The sequence below is a fragment of the Crinia signifera genome, chromosome 4 (genome assembly GCF_055691185.1).
Source record: "Crinia signifera chromosome 4, ASM5569118v1, whole genome shotgun sequence".
NCBI classification, from domain to species: Eukaryota; Metazoa; Chordata; class Amphibia; order Anura; family Myobatrachidae; genus Crinia; species Crinia signifera.
The window spans coordinates 9799193-9818009 of NC_139220.1; the positions used below are offsets into that span (position 1 = coordinate 9799193).

General features: G+C 45.6%; 1 protein-coding gene across 3 annotated transcripts in view; it reads left to right on the forward strand.

Annotated features, from left to right (window-relative positions):
- The window catches only part of OVCH1 (ovochymase 1), a 34265-nt gene continuing 15448 nt past the window's right edge, over nucleotides 1-18817 (forward strand). For 2 of the 3 annotated variants that reach the window (XM_083181028.1, XM_083181030.1), the window contains exons 1-17: nucleotides 1-385; nucleotides 1402-1511; nucleotides 3860-3957; nucleotides 4352-4524; nucleotides 5765-5860; nucleotides 6139-6290; nucleotides 7695-7887; nucleotides 8728-8818; nucleotides 10090-10220; nucleotides 11427-11567; nucleotides 11673-11803; nucleotides 12633-12726; nucleotides 16592-16720; nucleotides 17121-17204; nucleotides 17514-17691; nucleotides 18189-18261; nucleotides 18348-18543. In XM_083181028.1, coding sequence (XP_083037154.1) covers nucleotides 325-385; nucleotides 1402-1511; nucleotides 3860-3957; nucleotides 4352-4524; nucleotides 5765-5860; nucleotides 6139-6290; nucleotides 7695-7887; nucleotides 8728-8818; nucleotides 10090-10220; nucleotides 11427-11567; nucleotides 11673-11803; nucleotides 12633-12726; nucleotides 16592-16720; nucleotides 17121-17204; nucleotides 17514-17691; nucleotides 18189-18261; nucleotides 18348-18543 — 2131 coding nt within the window. In that variant the 5' untranslated portion in view covers nucleotides 1-324. Of the gene's footprint in view, nucleotides 386-1399; nucleotides 1512-3859; nucleotides 3958-4351; nucleotides 4525-5764; nucleotides 5861-6138; nucleotides 6291-7694; nucleotides 7888-8727; nucleotides 8819-10089; nucleotides 10221-11426; nucleotides 11568-11672; nucleotides 11804-12632; nucleotides 12727-16591; nucleotides 16721-17120; nucleotides 17205-17513; nucleotides 17692-18188; nucleotides 18262-18347; nucleotides 18544-18817 lie in introns of those variants that run through there. The other variant, XM_083181031.1, reaches the window with a different exon arrangement.

The window sequence follows — 18817 nt, forward strand, 5'->3', positions numbered from 1 at the left end:
TTGCAGACACCTCACCTGGCTGCAATCTCCAGGAGGTTCTGCAGGTGAATGGAAGTGAAGACTCTGTAGCATTGCTGGATGCCTCCTGGTGTTTGGGGGATGATTCTGTGCACCCTGGCGTTTCCTGCCCTGCTCCTGTCATGGGGTGAGGTTATATTTCAGCGTGTTACATTGGGTTAGTGCTGCCACACATATTGCATTGAGTTACCCCCGGTTCTGGGCACGAACACATCACCTGTGAGACTGGCAATATAGGGAGTGTGTATGTCCTATCCCCCTGTTATATCTCTCTGTATGTAATACGCAGTGCTGCCAGGTGTGACAATGACTACTGCGTCCGGCTCGGTGGTCTCCAGGAAAAGGATGATGTCGCCCAACACCAGAGGTGAGCTCTGTGTGACCCCAGCTGCCCTCTTATGGCGGAGGGCCGGGGTCTTATTGTAAACTGACTGTATAACTGTATATTTGCCTTTTAGCAGATCTGAGTAGGTCTCGCTCTGATTGGTCACTGGGCTTCAGCGCACGTCTTGCAGCAGAGTGCAGTGTTTGTGGATGGGCCCCAGTGGGGCGCTACCCGTACAGAGGCGGGGCTCCCACGCCCCATTACATGCTGTATGATTATGCAGTGATAACTGTGCAGTGTACGTGATATTCCTTCATCTTACATTACTGCAGAGAACTTGGTCCCACAAGACACAAGTCACACAAGACCGTGGGGTAGATGTATGAAGCAGTCATAAGGGAGGAGAAGTGATAAAGTGCCTAGTACTATATAACCGGCCAATCAGCTCCTGACTGTTAAGTTACAGGCTGGTCTTAAAAAGGGACAGTTGGGATCTGATTGGCTGATGATAAACCAGGCACTTTATCACTTCTCCTCCCTTATCACTGCTTCATACTTCTATATACACAGAAGTGTGTGTGTGTGTGTGTGTGTGTGGGGGGGGGGGGGGGGGGGGTGTTATATTGGTGTTAGTGTCTTATATAGCGCAGCAGATTCCGTTACGTCTTATATAGCGCAGCAGATTTAGTTGCGCTTTACAATTTTAGACCGTGATAGAACAAACTGGGTAATAACAGACAGACCTGGAGGTAGGAGGGCCCTGCTGCAAGGTTACAATCTACAGGGATTCAGTATAAAAAGTTTCAGCTCATTTTCTCAGCATCGAGTGATCTATGGGGGAAACATTTTGGTGAGCAACTGAAATCTTTCAGGTGTGGAGGATGCTGATCTGTGTACACTATTACAAAGCTCAGGTAACGTCACATACGCAATCTGCGCACACAATCTACACACAATCTGCACACACACACACATACAATCAGCACACATACACACACACACACACGTCGGGTGAGGGGAACCTGATGGCTTTTGCTTGTCACCTGTCTCCCGCTCAGGAGGGAAATGTGGCGTCCAGCACCTAAGGAAGGAGACCACGAATATATTGGAGATGAACTCGCGGATCATTGGTGGAGCACAGGCTGCGGTGGGGGGACAGCCGTGGACAGTAAGTGTGAGACTCTGAGGGCAGAATGGAGGATGATGTTGTTCATGTGCTGTATGGGTCTATGTACCAAGATTACTAAGATTTGGAGAGAGATAAAGTACCAGCCATCACCAGTATGTGTCATTAAGTCAACAGCATGTACAGTAGGTTGACAGACAAAAGGTTGACACATGAAGAGATCAACGTGCATTCGGTCGATGTGGTCAAAAGGTCGACCTGAAAACAGTCGACATGGAAAAGGGTCTACATGAGTTTTTCTATGATATTTTATATTAAACAACTTTTTTATACTTTACCATCCCGGTGCACACAAAGAGAATATAATACTAGTGTTCTGAGCACAGCATGTCGACCTTTATCGATACAGACACCAGAAAAAATAAAAAAAATTGTGTCACCCCTTTTCATGTCGGCCTTATGACCATGTTAACATTTTGACTGTCGTCCAACAGTGGTCGATCTTTTGACTGTCAAACCTAGACCCTGTAACCTAATAACCGCTGTGTCACAGCTGTGTTTGAAAAGGAAAGGAGCTGATTGGTTGGCCCTGCACAGGGGGGTTGGTGGCGGCAATGGGGCATGGGAATGCCCAGCGCCCCCATAAAACCGCTTGTGGCGTTCCCATGCAAATGCGGGTGGGACGCAGTGTGCCGGGGCGAGCAGCTGATGTCACATGGTGTCAGCCCCCCTGCCCTATCTTTGTCCCAGAGCCCTCAAATATAAGGCAGTCTCCATTGACTTATATTTGCGAGTCCAGGAGAAATGGTCTGGCAGGGGGGGGGGGGGAAGGGGTATCCAGGAGGGTTGCCCACCTTTCCGGGGGGGTGGGGGACCTGATTTTCAGGAGCCTCCCATCCATTCCGGTGATAAGGTGGACTGCTTTAGTAAATTTACCTATAAGGGGTTTATCCAGAGGCGGAACCCCCGGGCCCCTAAAGACTAAAGGGCCCACTGCTGCCACCCACTGCAATGAAGCATATTGTGAACTTGGGTTGGAGTGCAGGAGGGGGGCCTAAATTATATTTTTGCACCTGGGCCAACCACTCACAATTTCCGCCACTGGGTTTATCTGCATAATAAATAAAGAGTGTGTCTGTCGCATTGCACCCAGAGCCGCAAATTCGGCAACAAGGTGCCTCTGGACCCGGTGGTGTGCACCTCAAAGCCGTTTTTGGGAAATTTTGCTTAGAAATTTGAAAAACGCAAAGGTTCAATTTGCATATCTGTTTTTGTTGCTGTGGGGCATGGCCAGCAGCTCCGTGAGCTGCTGACTATGACCCCAGCCCCTCTGGGGCACTGCCGACTCCGGGAGGGATGTGGGAATGTCCCAAAAAACCGGGACGTTCCCGCGATAAGCGGGACAGCTGGGGAGGTATGAATTTGCCTTGCTTGATCTTGGAAATACGATCTGGGAAACAGAAGCCGAAGGAACAACTCCACACCTGATTTCATTGCTGTCATTGAGTATGAATGACTCATTCTAACATTATGGTGGAGGCTTAAAATAGTTGGGGATATACCGTACATATCTCACACACACACACACGTACACATACAGTAAACCACATACGCACCCACAACATGCTACACACACATATATACGTAGCACACCTTATACACATAACATACAACATGCAGTACAACCCACATATAGTGCACTTCACAAACCTACACATTGGGCAGATACACACATGCATAACACACCACACACAGTACAACACATGCCACAACACACACCAAAAAAGTACAACACACACAAACACAGAGAACGCACCAATAATAACTGCCTGATAGGTGCTACATCTCAGGTGTGGATGTGGAATTCCTCAACACACACAATCTATCATGTCAGGAGCGGTGTGTTTCTCACAACAACACAACACCTGATTTCATTGCTGTCATTGAGAATCAATGCAAACACATTCCAACATTATGGTGGAGGTTTTAACAAACGACAATCTTGGGCCTTTGGCACAGCATAGGACGAGATTTTACAGCAGTTTTGGAGATTAAAGTTTTGGAGACAGGCGGGTCAGCTAGTTTACGAAGATGGGAGTTCTATTGCAGAGGGGACGTTTCCCATAGTAACCAATCAGAATCTACTTATTTATATAGCACTTTGTAAAAGATAATAGATAAGATCTGATTGGTTTCCCATAGCAACATCCCATCTTTATTAAAACGCCCATCTTAGTAAATAAAACCCTGTAAGAGTCGATTCACCAGACTGGTATGGGAATGGGGAAGCATCCAGTTTCACCATCTTTATTCCGAAATTATTATGGTTATTTCTGTTTCCCCAATATACCAAAGCCACCAAACTAATAATCTCCCGCTCTCCCGCTCAGGTGTCCCTGCAGCTGAACCACAGACACATCTGTGGGGGAGCCATTGTGGAGAAGCAGCTGGTGGTGACGGCAGCACACTGTGTGCATCCGGTGTCTGAGTAAGTCTGTCCCTCGGGCTCCGCGCACTTTACATCTGCCTTATGGCTACAGGACTGTTCCTGTTATAATAGTAAAATGGCAGCAGTGGCCATTTTGTGTCAAGTCCCAAAATATTTCCAAGTATCCATTCATTAGGGCCCTGTGACCAAGATGCTTCAGGATTCATGAGGTACCACTTACTGACTACACTCTGATTGGTTAACGGTGTGGCATACAAAATGGCTGCCATAACCGTAGGTTACAATATCTATGATTATTAGGAATATGTAAACGTGACTTGTATTTATGTTATCTGGTAAGTATTATATATATATATGGTACATGGTTTTATGTAGTTAATGCCTCGTGAGACACCTATGCCTCATTTTTCTTCTCCATTTTGGATGTTTCCAGAGACAAGGTCCAGCACCTGACCGTTGTCGTCGGAGAGTATGACCGTAATGTCATGGACCCTCAGCAGCAAGATATGGCCGTCTCCCATGTGAATGTGCACCCCAACTACAGGAGCGACGGGAGCATGAGATATGACATCGCATTGGTTTATTTGTATAGAAAGATCGTTCTGGGTGAGCAGCCGGAAAAATGATTACTAGAATCTGATTGGTTTCTAAGGGCAATATCCCCACTTTTCACTTCACGAATCTTTAGTAAATTACGGTGGCTCCTCAGTGATGTCTCTACTTCTTGTGAAGAAATAATCTGTAATCTATTGAACTTTGTTTTAGCCCGCAAAATGGCTGACAATTGAATTGCCTCTGATAAATCTCAAACCGATGGATAATAAGTGAGTTTTGCAGTTTACGTAAAGAGTACATAAACTTTTAACCTTTATACCTAACTACGGGCTAACCAATGCTTAGCGCCACCTTATCAGCGTATCTCTCACACTACAACGATACCCTTATGGTGTAAATTAAACACATTTAAATATACCAGGTATTATTCCTGTAAACCCTTCCGCTTATAGCGAATAAGAACACGAGACGGTATAAATTCCGGAGTAAGGGTACGAAGTCCTTCACCGTATATTTAGTCCCTAATGGACACAGGGGTAATAGAATATGAAACAACAACACCATACACAAATCTCTACACGATACTTAACAATAACTAATGAAAAGGGGAAAAACAGATTCAAGCACAATCAGCCACAGTACAAATACAACAATACAGAAGCGCAGTTACCGTCTCACAACTGGCAGGCGCCACTCGGACCGAGTAGCTGTATTCAGTCCAGAGCACAGTCCAAATAGACCGTCTCTACTGAGTGTGCAGCAATTTATAGGGTCCAGACGATAGGGTAAAGTTCTTCATTGGCCAAGAGGTCAGGTTTCGCTTCTCCTGATTGGTACAGTATGGATGCACAGCTGTGTCTTTGTCCAAAGCTTCGTCGTCATATTTCCAGGGGTGCTGTGTGTCCGGTTTCAGCTGGATCTTTCAGTTAGCCCTTACCCATGGCAATGTGTAACATAAGATATATATTTTGTCCATAACTTCTGACTGGTAAATGCTGTATGGCTGCCCTCAGGGTTTGCACAATTATTCCTACTTGCTTCTATACACTATTTACGTAACTCTGCCAACCAAAATGGCGGCCATACCATGCTAGTGTGGCGGGGATGCAACACAACTTCGACACCTCACAAAATGGCTTCCTCCATAATTGTGTAACCTGCCTAGGGCCCATTGGCTCTTAGTCAGGCTCTGCAGGGGAGGGTGCAGAGAGCGAGAGACCTCATCTATGTCCCGCATACTGTTTGGATGGCACTGAGATGAGACGTTAATCCCTTGTGCTCCCTACGTCAGGTACTCAGGTGCAGAGAATCTGCCTCCCACAGGTGGGAGAGAAGTTTGAGCCTGGAACCGTGTGTGTCGCCAGCGGATGGGGAAGGGTTAATGAGAGTAAGTTTGTGTCAAGTAGATTTATTTTTTCCTAATTACCTCACCACTTACAGCTGTTTTCTACCTTTACGCTGTTTATGTGCAGGTTGGGTATATTATATTATTTTGGCAGTCAATACGTAGGGGAGAGATAAAGTACCAGCCAATCAGCTCCTAACTGCCATGTTACATGCTGATTAGCCGGTACTTTGGAGACAGGAGCTGATTGGCTTGTACTTTGTCTCTCTCCATCGCTTTGTGCATCTACAGTTTAATCTCCCGTCCCCTGTTGTTGCCAGGTGGGGCGCTCTCTGACACCCTGCAGGAGGTGAAGCTTCCCTTATTGGATGATGATACCTGTAGCGCCGTGCTGGATTATATGGGGCTCCCACCCTTACACAGGTCCATGATGTGCGCCGGCTTTCCGGATGGGGGCAAAGATGCCTGTCAGGTGGGAAACAAAGTGTGTGTGTGTGTGTATGTGTAGTTGTGGTTGTGTGTGTGTCTCCATATTCAGTTACATTACCAATGGCTACAGGTAAACCAAATATGCACCCTGCGCCTCCCCCCTGTGTTACCCATTGTGGTCTGGAACCCCTCGTCAGCTTGTGTCCTGCTATCTTTACTACAGAACCCATTATCTCCCACCAGTACCACCTGTCGCAGTGCCACATTATAGTGGTCAGCGGTACATGAGGTGGTGGGAGCACATACAGGGGGTGTGGTATAGGGTACCGACAGTCAGGATCCCTACAGTCATTAGCCCGACGTTGGGATCCCGACTGGCCGGACTCAGACAGCATGGTGTGCTCAACAAAGCCACTTGCGGTCTCGCTGTGCTCGCCATGCTGCGGGCATGGTGGCTCGCTATGCTCGCCACCTCGCTTCGCTAAGCTGGACCCCCATGAGGGAGAATAGCGGGTGGCCGTCGGGCACCCATCTGTCGGAGTTTTGACAGTCGGGATCCCGACATCCGGTAAAGGACTGTCGGGATCCCGACTGTTGGGACCGCGTCCGGCACCCCATACAGGAGGGGTGTGTGTACCATGACACATTGATGCCACACTTACAGTGCCACTGTCTTGTATAACCATTTCGCAAAGGTGTATGACAAAGTATCACCAGTTATGCCACCCTCCTTATAATGCCAGCTTTGTCATGTCAGTTGGCATTTTATTACATCTGAAAAAAATGGTTAACGTGGATAAGTGCGTGTGAGCCTGTCACGCCTGTACCATGGATGAGTGTGAGTCTGCCACCTGACATGCTTGTACCACGGATGAGTGTGAGTGAGTCTGACACCTGCCACATCTGTACCATGGATAAGTGTGAGTGAGTCTGACACCTGCCATACTTGTACCATGGATGAGTGTGAGTGAGTCTGATACCTGCCACGCGTGTACCACGACTGAGTGGAGTCAGACACCTGCCACGCGTGTACATGGATGAGTGTGAGTGAGTCTGACACCTGTCACGCCTATACCATGGATAAGTATGAGTGATTCTGACACCTGCCACGCGTGTACATGGATGAGTGTGAGTGAGTCTGATACCTGCCACGCGTGTACCACGACTGAGTGGAGTCAGACACCTTCCACGCGTGTTCATGGATGAGTGTGAGTGAGTCTGACACCTGCCACGCGTGTACCACGATTGAGTGTGAGTCTGACGCCTGCCACGCGTGTACATGGATGAGTGTGAGTGAGTCTGACACCTGCCATGCGTGTACCATGATTGAATGTGTGTCTGACACCTGCCACGCGTGTACATGGACTGTATGTTCTATGTTTGCTGAGAATATTACTGTATTCTGTCACATTCTGAGGGGCCCAATGTCCTATCTTCCATCATACAGGGAGACTCTGGTGGCCCCTTGGTTTGCAAGCGGCGATCTGGATCATGGGTCCTGGTTGGTTGTACATCGTGGGGTGTTGGTTGTGGAAGATCCTGGAGAACGCAGATGAGTAACCGGGATGCTATGGGGTCCCCCGCCATATACACCAAGGTCTCTGCTCTACTGGACTTCCTGAGGAATTCCACGGAGGACAGTGAGTACGGCCGGCGTACGCTTCGCAGAATGACCGGCACAGATTATACGGATTACACTGGAACATGGCGGTAAATGCAGTGTTTGGTCTCACAGTACCTTGGCCTACCCTAGCAGTCCGCTTGTGGTCAGTATGCCTCTATGGCCTATTAATCCTGTAATACTTTCTGTAGTATGACCAAATACCAACCAATATCTCTGGTCATGGATACGCCCCACCAGCCAATCAGAATAATCTTATTTATTTAGCACCTTCTAGAAGATAGCAGATTGTGGGCCAGATTCTCTAAGCTTCAAAAGTGATAAAATGGAGAGTGATAAACAGCCTGCCAATCAGCTCCTACCTGCCATGTCACAGGCTGTGTTTGAAAAATGCCAGGCAGGAGCTGATAGGCTGGCTGTTTAACACTCTCTATTTTATCACTTTTGAAGCTTAAAGAATCTGGCCCAGGATCTGATTGGTTTCCCATAGCAACATCCCATCTGAAGTAGAACTTTCATCTTAGTAAATAAACCCTTTAAGGCAATGCTAAAAAAACTAAATACATTTCCTATAGATGTGATTTTAAAGGAAAAAATAATATAATTTACTTTGCTGTTTTATTTGCGCACACGCAGTGGAGACGGCCATTTTGAGGGAACACATTATTGGCTGCTCAGGTAACAGCGGTCACCGTAGAAATAAGTTGTGTCGATGCTTCCAAGTGTTTGCGATCTTGTGAACATCGATTCGGTCCACAAAATGGCTGCCCGCTGCGTGCACTTTGCCCATCAAAAACTGGTAAATGCGTAACCTCAAAACGTCCCTGATACTCGGCATATGCTGCATTTTATCTCCTAGGCGGCTGCAGCTCCGATCCTCTGATTATCGTTGCCGTGAGCGGTGTCATCAAGTACCCGCTGGTTGCGGCCAGCAATTATTCCAGTAACCGGTAAGCCGGAGACAAAGACTCTGTGATTGTGGTATTACAGTGTATTTGCTGGGAGGCTTCCTATACGCCGGCTTCTCCTCATTCAGTCCTGTGTGCTGAGATGCTCTAGCTGCAGAAATGTGACAGGGCATGCTGGGATGTGTAGTTCCACAGCAGCCGGAGTCCCCCAGGTTGCCTATCTCTGCCCTGAGTTGTCTGTCGTATTGGACACAGAATGCCTCTCGCTGACATGGTAAAGTTAGGGCATACTTGCCTACTTTTGAAAACTAGTTTCAGGGAGATTATAGTTGGTAGGATAATTTTGAACAGAGCCACATTGAGGGGGCGTGTCATGCTCCGCCCAAGGGGCGTGTCTAGTTCCATATATGGTGAGACTGTGAAAAGAGATTGTGAACGTGGCACCTAGAAGTGTGGGTGTGTACTGCTACTGTACATCTGAGAGGAATCTATTAAAATTACTTATGTACAAATATAGATGATCCCAAAGCAGTTAGTAAAAGATACTATACTTGCTAAAGTGCTGGGAAATGGTGCTGATGATTCAATATAAATGTATCTATCACTCATTCCTTTCCCCCCAAAATGTAACAGTGTAATGTGGGCTAGGTAATAGGAGGGAGATTGCTAGACTAATGAGGGAGAGAGGGAGATTGGTGTTATTTCAGAGAGTCTCCTGCAGAATGCAGGAGGGTAGGCAACTATGAGTTAGGGGGTCATTTAAAAATGTGACCCTAAGAATTCCAGGTGCCCACATTTGACACCCAAAGAAACATATATAACTCACATTGCCCTTTTGCTTATGAGGACCTTGTACACTAGAAATCTGGGTAATAATGGTAACATATTGGGAGACTACAGGCTTTTGCTTCTAAGGGAAGATGTAGCAAACATTTTGAAAGAGATAGGGCTAGATGTACTAAGCTTGAAAAGTGATAAAATGGAGAGTGATAAACCATCAGCCCCCAAACTGTAATTGTTAAATCACAACCTGTAACATGACAGTTAGGAGCTTATTGGCTGGTCTCCATCTTATCACTTTTTAAGCTTAGTACATCTGGCCCATTAAATGTTAAAGTTTTCCCAAATCAACCAATCACTTATAACTGACTGTCGTGGAAATACGCTGTACTAGATAAATGATAGGTTGCTACGGGAAACGCCTACACTTTATCTTCTGCCAGGTTTGATAGATCTCCCCTAGGAGTACCCATGTTCTGCTCCACAGGAGACTCTGACAAACCTAAACGAACCATCTAAATGTGTCATTGCAGCCTCTGCCGCTGGACGATTATTTCCTCCGAGGAGACCATTATCCAGATTCAGTTCATTAAACTGGACATCGAGGATCACGTCACCTGCGCCCACGATTCTCTGACGTTTACCGTGAAGCTAAAGGATTTCCGTGAGTGTTTCCATGGCTACAAGAAGTATTTCTTTGTAATAAACCTTTCACTGCATGCCCCAGGGCCAGATTAAGCCTTCGCGTCACTTTAGACGGGGCCCCCTCCCACTTGTCATTACTGGCCACAAACTGCACGGGAGAATATTACACTGTCAAAACATAGAGTACAGGCAGTATAAACTGACATGCTCAGCGCTGCCTTTGCTTAAAAACCCTCCCATGACGAGGCTGTTGCTGCTGTCCTCCATGGGCCTGAGAAGCATATGATGTGCTCCACCAAGCAGAGCTCAGCTCTAGCCGCTCAGCCTCTGACCTCTTGTGCAAAATCTCATGGGACTTAGTCAACTCCCAGTAATGCATTGCACACTTGTGCAGTCAGTGTGCCTTGGCTCCTGATGCTCAGCACCATTAATCATTGTCACATTGGCAGATAGGTGAAGCTGCAGCAGTACCCCACTCCCAGGCACAAAACCTTTAGCTGAAAAAAAAATACATGCCAACCACAGGGGGCCCCTGGATAGAGGGGGGCCCAGGCATCCTGAGCCCCCCCCCCCCCCCCCCCTAATCCGGTCCTGGCTCGCCCTCTGTATTGGGGATAGGGGGCTGCTATTACGGCTACAATGACGGCACGGACATCATATTAATTATAGTTACCCTCATTGGGGAAACATTTCCAGGAACCACATTCTGGGGAAGAGGTAACGGAGGAACTAATAAATAATTATAACTTAGAAGCTGCATTGCATTGTGCAAAACTTTGGGGTGTGGTTAGGCAAAACTGTGGGTGTGGCTTTACAGGTGTAATGAGAACTTTTCTAACATACCTGGGAATAATTCACACCAGTCCATCTATTGCACCCAATTATAATAGCCTAGGTCACATGATGTCACATTGTAGGGCTGTCAGTACACTTGACGCAACACAGTGTCCCCTATTCACATTATGGCATAAAGTGTCCCCAGTGCATATTATGCCACAGTTCATATTACAGTATGTAACAGTGTCCCCTCCTATTCATTTTATACCACATCACAATGAGCAGGTCCAGGGGCATAACTAGATATTAGGTAGGCGTCTGCGGAGGGCACTAGGCAGGCGGCTTCTTATGATTTCCTGAGTACCAGTGTTCGGCTTGACCTGTAACATATATATATATAGCTGAGAAATGATGGTTATATACTGTGTGCATTTCTCCTTCTATATAGGAAAGGTCTGTGGATCTGTCCTGCCATCTCCATTAATCATCCCATCAAATAAGGTGACCGTTACGTTCCTTTCGGACAACACGGTAAATGGTGGCGGGTTTAAGTTCAAGTTCTCCACATTGCCAGCCACGTCGGAGAAAGGTGGGTGCTTCGGTGGCAGCGACCGATGTATCGGATACATTGGACAGTTCTTAGCGTTTAGGTTAAGTCGTCCAGATCAATTAATTCCGCTTCCTTTATGGGCAGGTTCTGGGTGCGGCAGCGTTTCAGCGCTCAGAGAGGAAGGGAAGATATTCAGCCTTAATTACCCCGGGTCATATCCCAGTAACACCACGTGCCGCTGGATCATCGAAGCGCCAGAAGGTGACATTATAAAAGTACGTTCAAAACGGAGTGACTGATAGTGGCGCCATTTTTATTTTTATTTATTCATGATTGTTCTGCTTTCATCAATGGAGGATGATTTATATATATATATATATAAAATGATTGAATAGACCCCTCCAAAAGCTGGTACCATCATAAGGATATGGGGGAGGGGTATCACACAGACTTAGAATTTGCAGATAGTAACTAATCCACTTCCAGTTATCATTTCATAGAATGTTCTTGACAAATGGTTCTAGTTTCTCCACTTGTCTTTCTTTGGTAGATCTTCCCCATTCTACTTGGGATCGACATGGTTCCAAAACTACTAGGAACCACCTGGTTGCTCCCCCATGTAGAAGAGATTAAAAGGGTTCTGTCTGAATTTAATGACTGGCCGGCAGCCTAGGCTCACCCAATGATGTGCTTCATTTGCATTGTGTGATTTCGGACTTCTCCAGGCTCTTGGGCAAGATGGTTGGCTAGTTGCCATGACTGTCATGCTTTGCATCTCTGGGGTTCTACAGGTTTTGAGACTCTCTGATTCTACTAATTGGGAGTAGGGAAGTTTATTGACATAAAATGGAATGTTTCCTTATTTGATGAGATCCCCTGATCTAAACCAGAATTCCCCCCCCACCCCCTGTCTAGCAACCATTTCCATTCGTCCGATCAGTGGCGCTGCAAGTCCCAATTCTTGGCCACCAAGATGGATTTAAAGCACTTTTGTGTTTCTGTACCTCCTGCAAAGTTTTAGCATCTTTGTGGAAATCGCTGTACATCCTGGGGTGAGGGTTACGTGGTTCATTTAGTTGTCCTAGTTACTTTCTGTCCTTGCAGCTTAGTTTTGAAGACTTTGCGCTGGAATACCAGGAGGAATGCGAATACGATCGGGTTTCCATTTACGCCGACAGAGATGAAACTCTCCTAATAAGTAGGAACCTTAATTTTCTGTACGTTACTGAATGTATGTTTAGAAATAAAACAGAACCTGAATGAGTTGCTCGCTGCATACTGACATATCCCTATATTTAGTCCATCCCGCATTTGAAGCCTGTGTTCTGAATCTGGAAATTCAAAGTTCATAGTGGAGTAATTTTCCCCTGTCCACACACTGCAGCCATGTGCGGAGAGGAGCCCGGCCCCATAGAAGTGGTTTTAATGTTTATTAAATTTTTTATTTTTTTTGCTTTTATTGTCTGATCTGACATCATCTCAATAATAACCGGGTGTTGGTAAATGTGGGGGTGCAGAGACACTTACTGCCTTAATTGGTTTGGTAATAGTGTCCTTGGGTGGCGCAACTCACACTAGAAGGATGTATAAAAACACCATCTGTAATTAAAAAGAATTTATTCAACAATGGTGTACACCTAAAAAACACATATAAAACAAGACACAAGTGATGAATTCATTTCAGGCATTATGCACAATACATCCCTTCGTTATTCTGTACAATTTGGACAATCTGCAAAGTGACTTTCTCCTCACCAAATCACGGTGCTGCGGTGGGCTTAGCCCTTTAGTGGAAAGGTCCTGCGACCACACCGCAGGTAGCTTGGTTCTTTTGCCAAAGAAAGTGCAGCGTGCTTCAAGTATAGTCCAGAGTACCAACCGGGATGAAAGTGCTTCGTGCAGAAAGTGCCTGGTGAATAAAGTGCCAAGTGCCAGCAGCAAGTGAAAAAGCAGCTATGATAGCCGCTCCAGCAACGCGTTTCGGGGATAACGCTGTCCCCTTTTTCAAGCTGAATAATCAGTAAGCTGCTAGATGGCTGTTTAAATCCCGTACCATCGTCCGCTACCGCCAATCACTATCGCGCTGTTTTCGCGCGTTACACAAATCAAAATACCGTCATACGATCAATGATACTTCCTGCTTGCGTTCCAGCAAGTCAGGAAGTATGCGCTCCATCAGTGAATATTCTGCCGGAAGTGATGTATCGGGACTGACGTGTCTGTCTCACGTCACATCCTCTGCGTTCCATCTACCGGAAGTAGACATCTCAATACGCTGAATAGGGATTTCTTTTGTAGTTTCCTGTAACTTTGCGTGTCAGCATTCCTTCCTGCTTGCGTTCCATTGATGGTAGTGATCATTACACATTTTCTTTGTCATCTATATTTATAATATTCGGATTTCTCAATGTATAGTGAAAGGTTTATGGGTAGTGACTCTCCTCATACCTTCTATGCAGTACTTCGTTCCTGCAATGTCCAGCCCTATTTACCGGGAGAGTCAGTCCCCTTTTAGTTGTTTTCCTTTCCTTCTTTGCGGATGAGCAGCACATATGGTACATAAAAAACATGAAAATACAAGACGTGATTAGTAAACAAGAATAACGATAAAAACAAGCATATTATTCTAAAAACCATTTTAATTCAAAATCCGCATTTAATCCATTCGGAACAAGTGTATCTAAATTAAAAATCCACCTCATTTCTGCTTTTGCCAACTGAGTATCCAAATCTCTTGATCTCCAGTTGGTCTTTATCTGTTGTAACCCTATAAATCTTTTTATGGATCCTTCACATTTATTGTGTATTTTTTTTAAATGGTCTGAAAGTGGATGAGTCATACATCCTTTTCTTATGTTATATACATGCTCGGCTAATCTAAGTTTCAAATTCCTGGTGGTCTTTCCTATATAAAGGAGACCACAATCACATTCGAGCATGTATATAACATTCCTAGAGTTACATGTAATAAACTGATTAATTTTATAACTCTTTCCCTTAATTTCTAGAGTCTGTACTTTTTTCTCGTTATTTTTATGGTAGGTGGATTTACATATAACACATGAACCACACCTATGGAACCCTTTATTTCTTTCACTCATAACGTTTCTGTCCATTAGTGCGCTTCGAACTAGGTGATCTTTAAGCGATGGTGCTTTCCTATAGATAAAGTGCGGGTGCTTAGGTATTACTTTGCCCAATACTGGGTCATCAAGTAGAATACGCCAATTCTTCTTGATCACCTTTTCTACTTGTTTATGGTGTGCCCCATATTGTGAAAAAAAGGCCCATTCAGCAAAGTTTTTATCTTGATTCTGTCTCTCTTGGGGCGGGATGCTATATAGCAGAAATGCGGTAAAAACCCCGTTTTCGGGGTTTCTACCGCATTTCTATATGCTATATGCCCCCTCCGCAGTGTCAGCGCTGCGGAGGGAATCGCCAGCTAAAGCTGGCGAATCCCTGCAGAAGCCTATGGGCTTCTTACCGCAGCGCTGTTTGAGGGATCCGTCACGGATCCCTCCCAGCGTGCCCTGCGGCCGGCGCCGGGGTCTGCGCATGCGCAGATGGACTCCCGGGTCACAGACCCGGAAGTCCAGCGCCGGCACCGCATCGCAAGGGACAGCGCTTATCGCAAGAGCTGTCCCTTGCATGAATAACGGCATATGTTATAGCATATGCCGTTATTAATAATGCGGTAGCCGGCGAAGGGGGCCGCGGATGTTACAACATCCCGCCCTTGTTCTTTTACCAAATCTATTCTACTCACAAGATCCACCTTATCTCTGGATTCTTTTAGCTTTTTTTGATCATAACCCTTTTGCAAAAACCTCTCGTCAAGTTCTTTGAACTGCTCTTCTAAAACATCATTGCGGGAACAGTTCCTTTTCACTCTTTTATACTGTCCCAATGGTATATTCTCTAACTTACTGCCTTAGCCGAGACGGAATAACCGATGTCCGCTCACATTACCCTCTTATCTTTGGTGTATTTAACATTTGTTTGTTTTGAACAATGGATTATTTTTAGGGGTTTTTTTTGGAACAAACTTCCATTCATGGGACACAAAATAGCTGCTCTACAGTGCTCATGTGGATGGGTGGTGCGGCCAATTTTAGTTAAGTGGGAATTCCCAGTCTGCTGTTGTTCTGGGCCCCCATGGGATCCAGTTACTATAGTATTGCTTATCTATGTAGGGGCCCCCAAATTACACCCTTGCTGCAAATTTAACTAAGTTCACAAACTCACTAGATCTGTCTTTGGTGAATTATTACCATAATGAGCGATTTGCGTTACTTTAGAGTTTAATGATAGTGATCATCTTAGTACCCTGCATCTTTCAAAACTGGTGCAGTTCCTCTTTCCTGCCTGGGGTGTCGCTGTCTGTTGCCTCTAGCATATGTCTGGTCTGCATTTCAGTGCTGGAGTGCAGACCACACTGTGCTAGAAGCCACTACAGCAAGAGCGACACTACAGGAAGGGAAGAGGAACTGCGCGGGTTGTGCAGGGTGCTAGGATTATAATTTTATTTTGACAAAGGTAGACATGCACAAGGTTGACACTGTAAAAAGGTCAACACAAGCAAATGGTTGACCCATTAAATGATTTTCCTGTTTATTTTCCGGCGTCGACACCTGAGAGCGTGGACTCCCAGTTAGTCTAGTGCATCCCCTCGCTTGGCTCACTTCACTCACCGTGCATCGGGCTGCGCTCTGTAATCCTTCCCGCTCGCATTCAGAGTCCACGTGGATGGTAAAGTACGGAAACTCATGCTGACCATAACCATGTCGACGTTTGCCTGTGTCAACAAACGGCCTTGTGTATGTTGACCATACTGTGTTGTCATATACACTGTATATAATATCCTAACCCAGTGATGGCTAACCTTGACACTCCAGCTGTTGTTAAACTACACATCCCAGAATGCCCTGCAACAGTTTTAGCACGGCCAAATAGCAAAACTGTAGCAGGGCATGCTGGGATGTGTAGTTCTACAACAGCTGGAGTGTCGAGGTTAGCCATCACTGACCTAACCGGTCTTGTTTTTTTTTTTTATCTATATACAGTAAAATTATGTGGATTTTTGGTTTCTCGCCAAGTCTTCAGCCCAAGCAACATAATGGTCATTACCTTCAAAAGCGATCTCGAGAACAACTTTTCCGGATTTGCGGCCACAGTCAGCTTTATCTACCCCAGTAAGTGTGTTCACAAGGCCCAGTGTAAGTGCCCTCGATCGGCCATCTTGTCTGGGCTTAAACAAAAGATTTACCGGCTGATTGATCAATCGGCAAAATGGAAGAAAATAAATAAAATGGGGACATTTCTGGCCATAGTTTTTTATCTCTTCGTCCTCCAGATTAACAGTGCCTCATGCCTCCATAGCATGTAAGCAAGAGGTACCATTTGCCATTGCTGGGCATTTATTCATTGAATATCTTGATTCATTTCTGGATAAAAAGCTGAAATTCATCAAATTGGTGCCATCCTCTATAGACGGTCTGTTCCTGTGATGGTTCTCCGTCTGATGTACTTACGTGGTCATCTCCTGTGAGATCATTGAGAATTATTTATTGTATTTTTATTTCTCTATTTCAGATCAAATGAGACCTTCTACCTCTACTAAGCTTCCTCCAGTCCTCGATGCAGATCCAGAGCCAAAGCTGAGTCACATTAATTCAAGTGAGATGACACTTGGCTCCTCATGGGCGGGGCTAAACCTTTTTTTTCCGTTTACCTGGTCCTCCTATAACCTTCACCTGTCTGTTGCACAAAACACCGGAAGTTATTGGATAAGATACAATACACACACCAAAAGTGTACTGCAAGTTTGCAAAAATGTATTTTTTTATTTTCACTTTGAGACTTTGAAGGAGCCCAAAAAACCTGCCCCCCCACCCCCAATACTGGGTGCCACATCTGTATTATTTTTATTTGTTTTGATATGTCCGCACTTCCACTAGAGCTGCTAATATCGGTTTCTGTCCCCAGGTGTTTGTGGGGTGGCGCCACTGTCCGCTCAGTGGCTCCTGAATCGTATTGTCGGTGGGGAGGATGCCTGCAGTAACTGCTGGCCCTGGCATGTTGGGATCCTGTTCCAGAAAACATTTCAGTGCGGAGGAGCGATTCTGTCCGCGGAGTGGGTTCTGACCGCTGCGCACTGCTTACCGTACGCATGGAGAATATGAAACTTGCACCATCTTTTCCTACAAGGGAGATAACTAAATATAGATGCAGGGTTTCTTACACTATATGCCGTTTTAATGTATAATCCAACAGTGCCCCCTTGTGGCTATATTATCATGACACTTTCCCTTTTACAGACAGACAGTATTGTGGAATAATCTCCAGTTTATCTAATACTGTAACTTAATTTCCTCCTGCAGTAGGAAAACTGTTTGTACCTGCCTAGAACAGTATATTTTTTACTGATCTCTTAGTGTAACACAGGTGTGCGGGTGGGGGGGTCCAGTTGCCTGAAAATGCCATGAAGGGCAGCAAATATAGATTGTGTATCTGTGCCCACATCTAGGAAAAAAATTCAGCTGAGGCGTGCTGGCTCTTATCTGGTTGACCTGACTCTATATATTGGTTGGTGTATCTCACTTTAACGTTAAACCTTCTAACTCCCCTGCTCCGTGTTGCTTCCCCTTTCTGCACTTGCAGATCCACCGATATCTCCCTCTACGTGATACTTGCCGGCATCCATGACCGATACTTGCCTGAGAAGACTGAGCAGGTCAGTTGTTGCGTTCTTACATTTGCTGCGGTCAAAGTGTTGGGACCCGGGAAATACGTAAGTTACAGATCTTGTGTTGACTGCAGGAGAGGACTATAAAGACCATTGTCGTTCATGAGCTGTTTAACACCATCACCTATGACTATGACGTCGCTCTGCTCCAGTTGGAAGAGAAATTTAATTTCAATGATTTTGTGCGTCCGGTCTGTCTGCCCAATATGGATGAACCTCTTGAGCCATCCTCGCTGTGTGTGGTCACTGGCTGGGGCAACACTGAAGAAGGTGACTATTTATGGCCTAATTATTGCTTCAAATTAGGTCTTGCATGGAGGAACCATTGTTGAGTACCTTGCACTGATGAGATCTAATAAAAGTGAAACAGTTCTATCAGTCGCCTTGTCTTCTTGTCTACCTTTTCTTTCTTCCTCTATTCAGCCAACCTCATTGACCTTAACTGTGACCATCATAGATGTGAATTTGCTCTTCATTTGTTGGACTGGTCCTATGCATAAGAACGGGAAGTGTGGAAAATGCTTACACACCTAGTCTTCTGTAT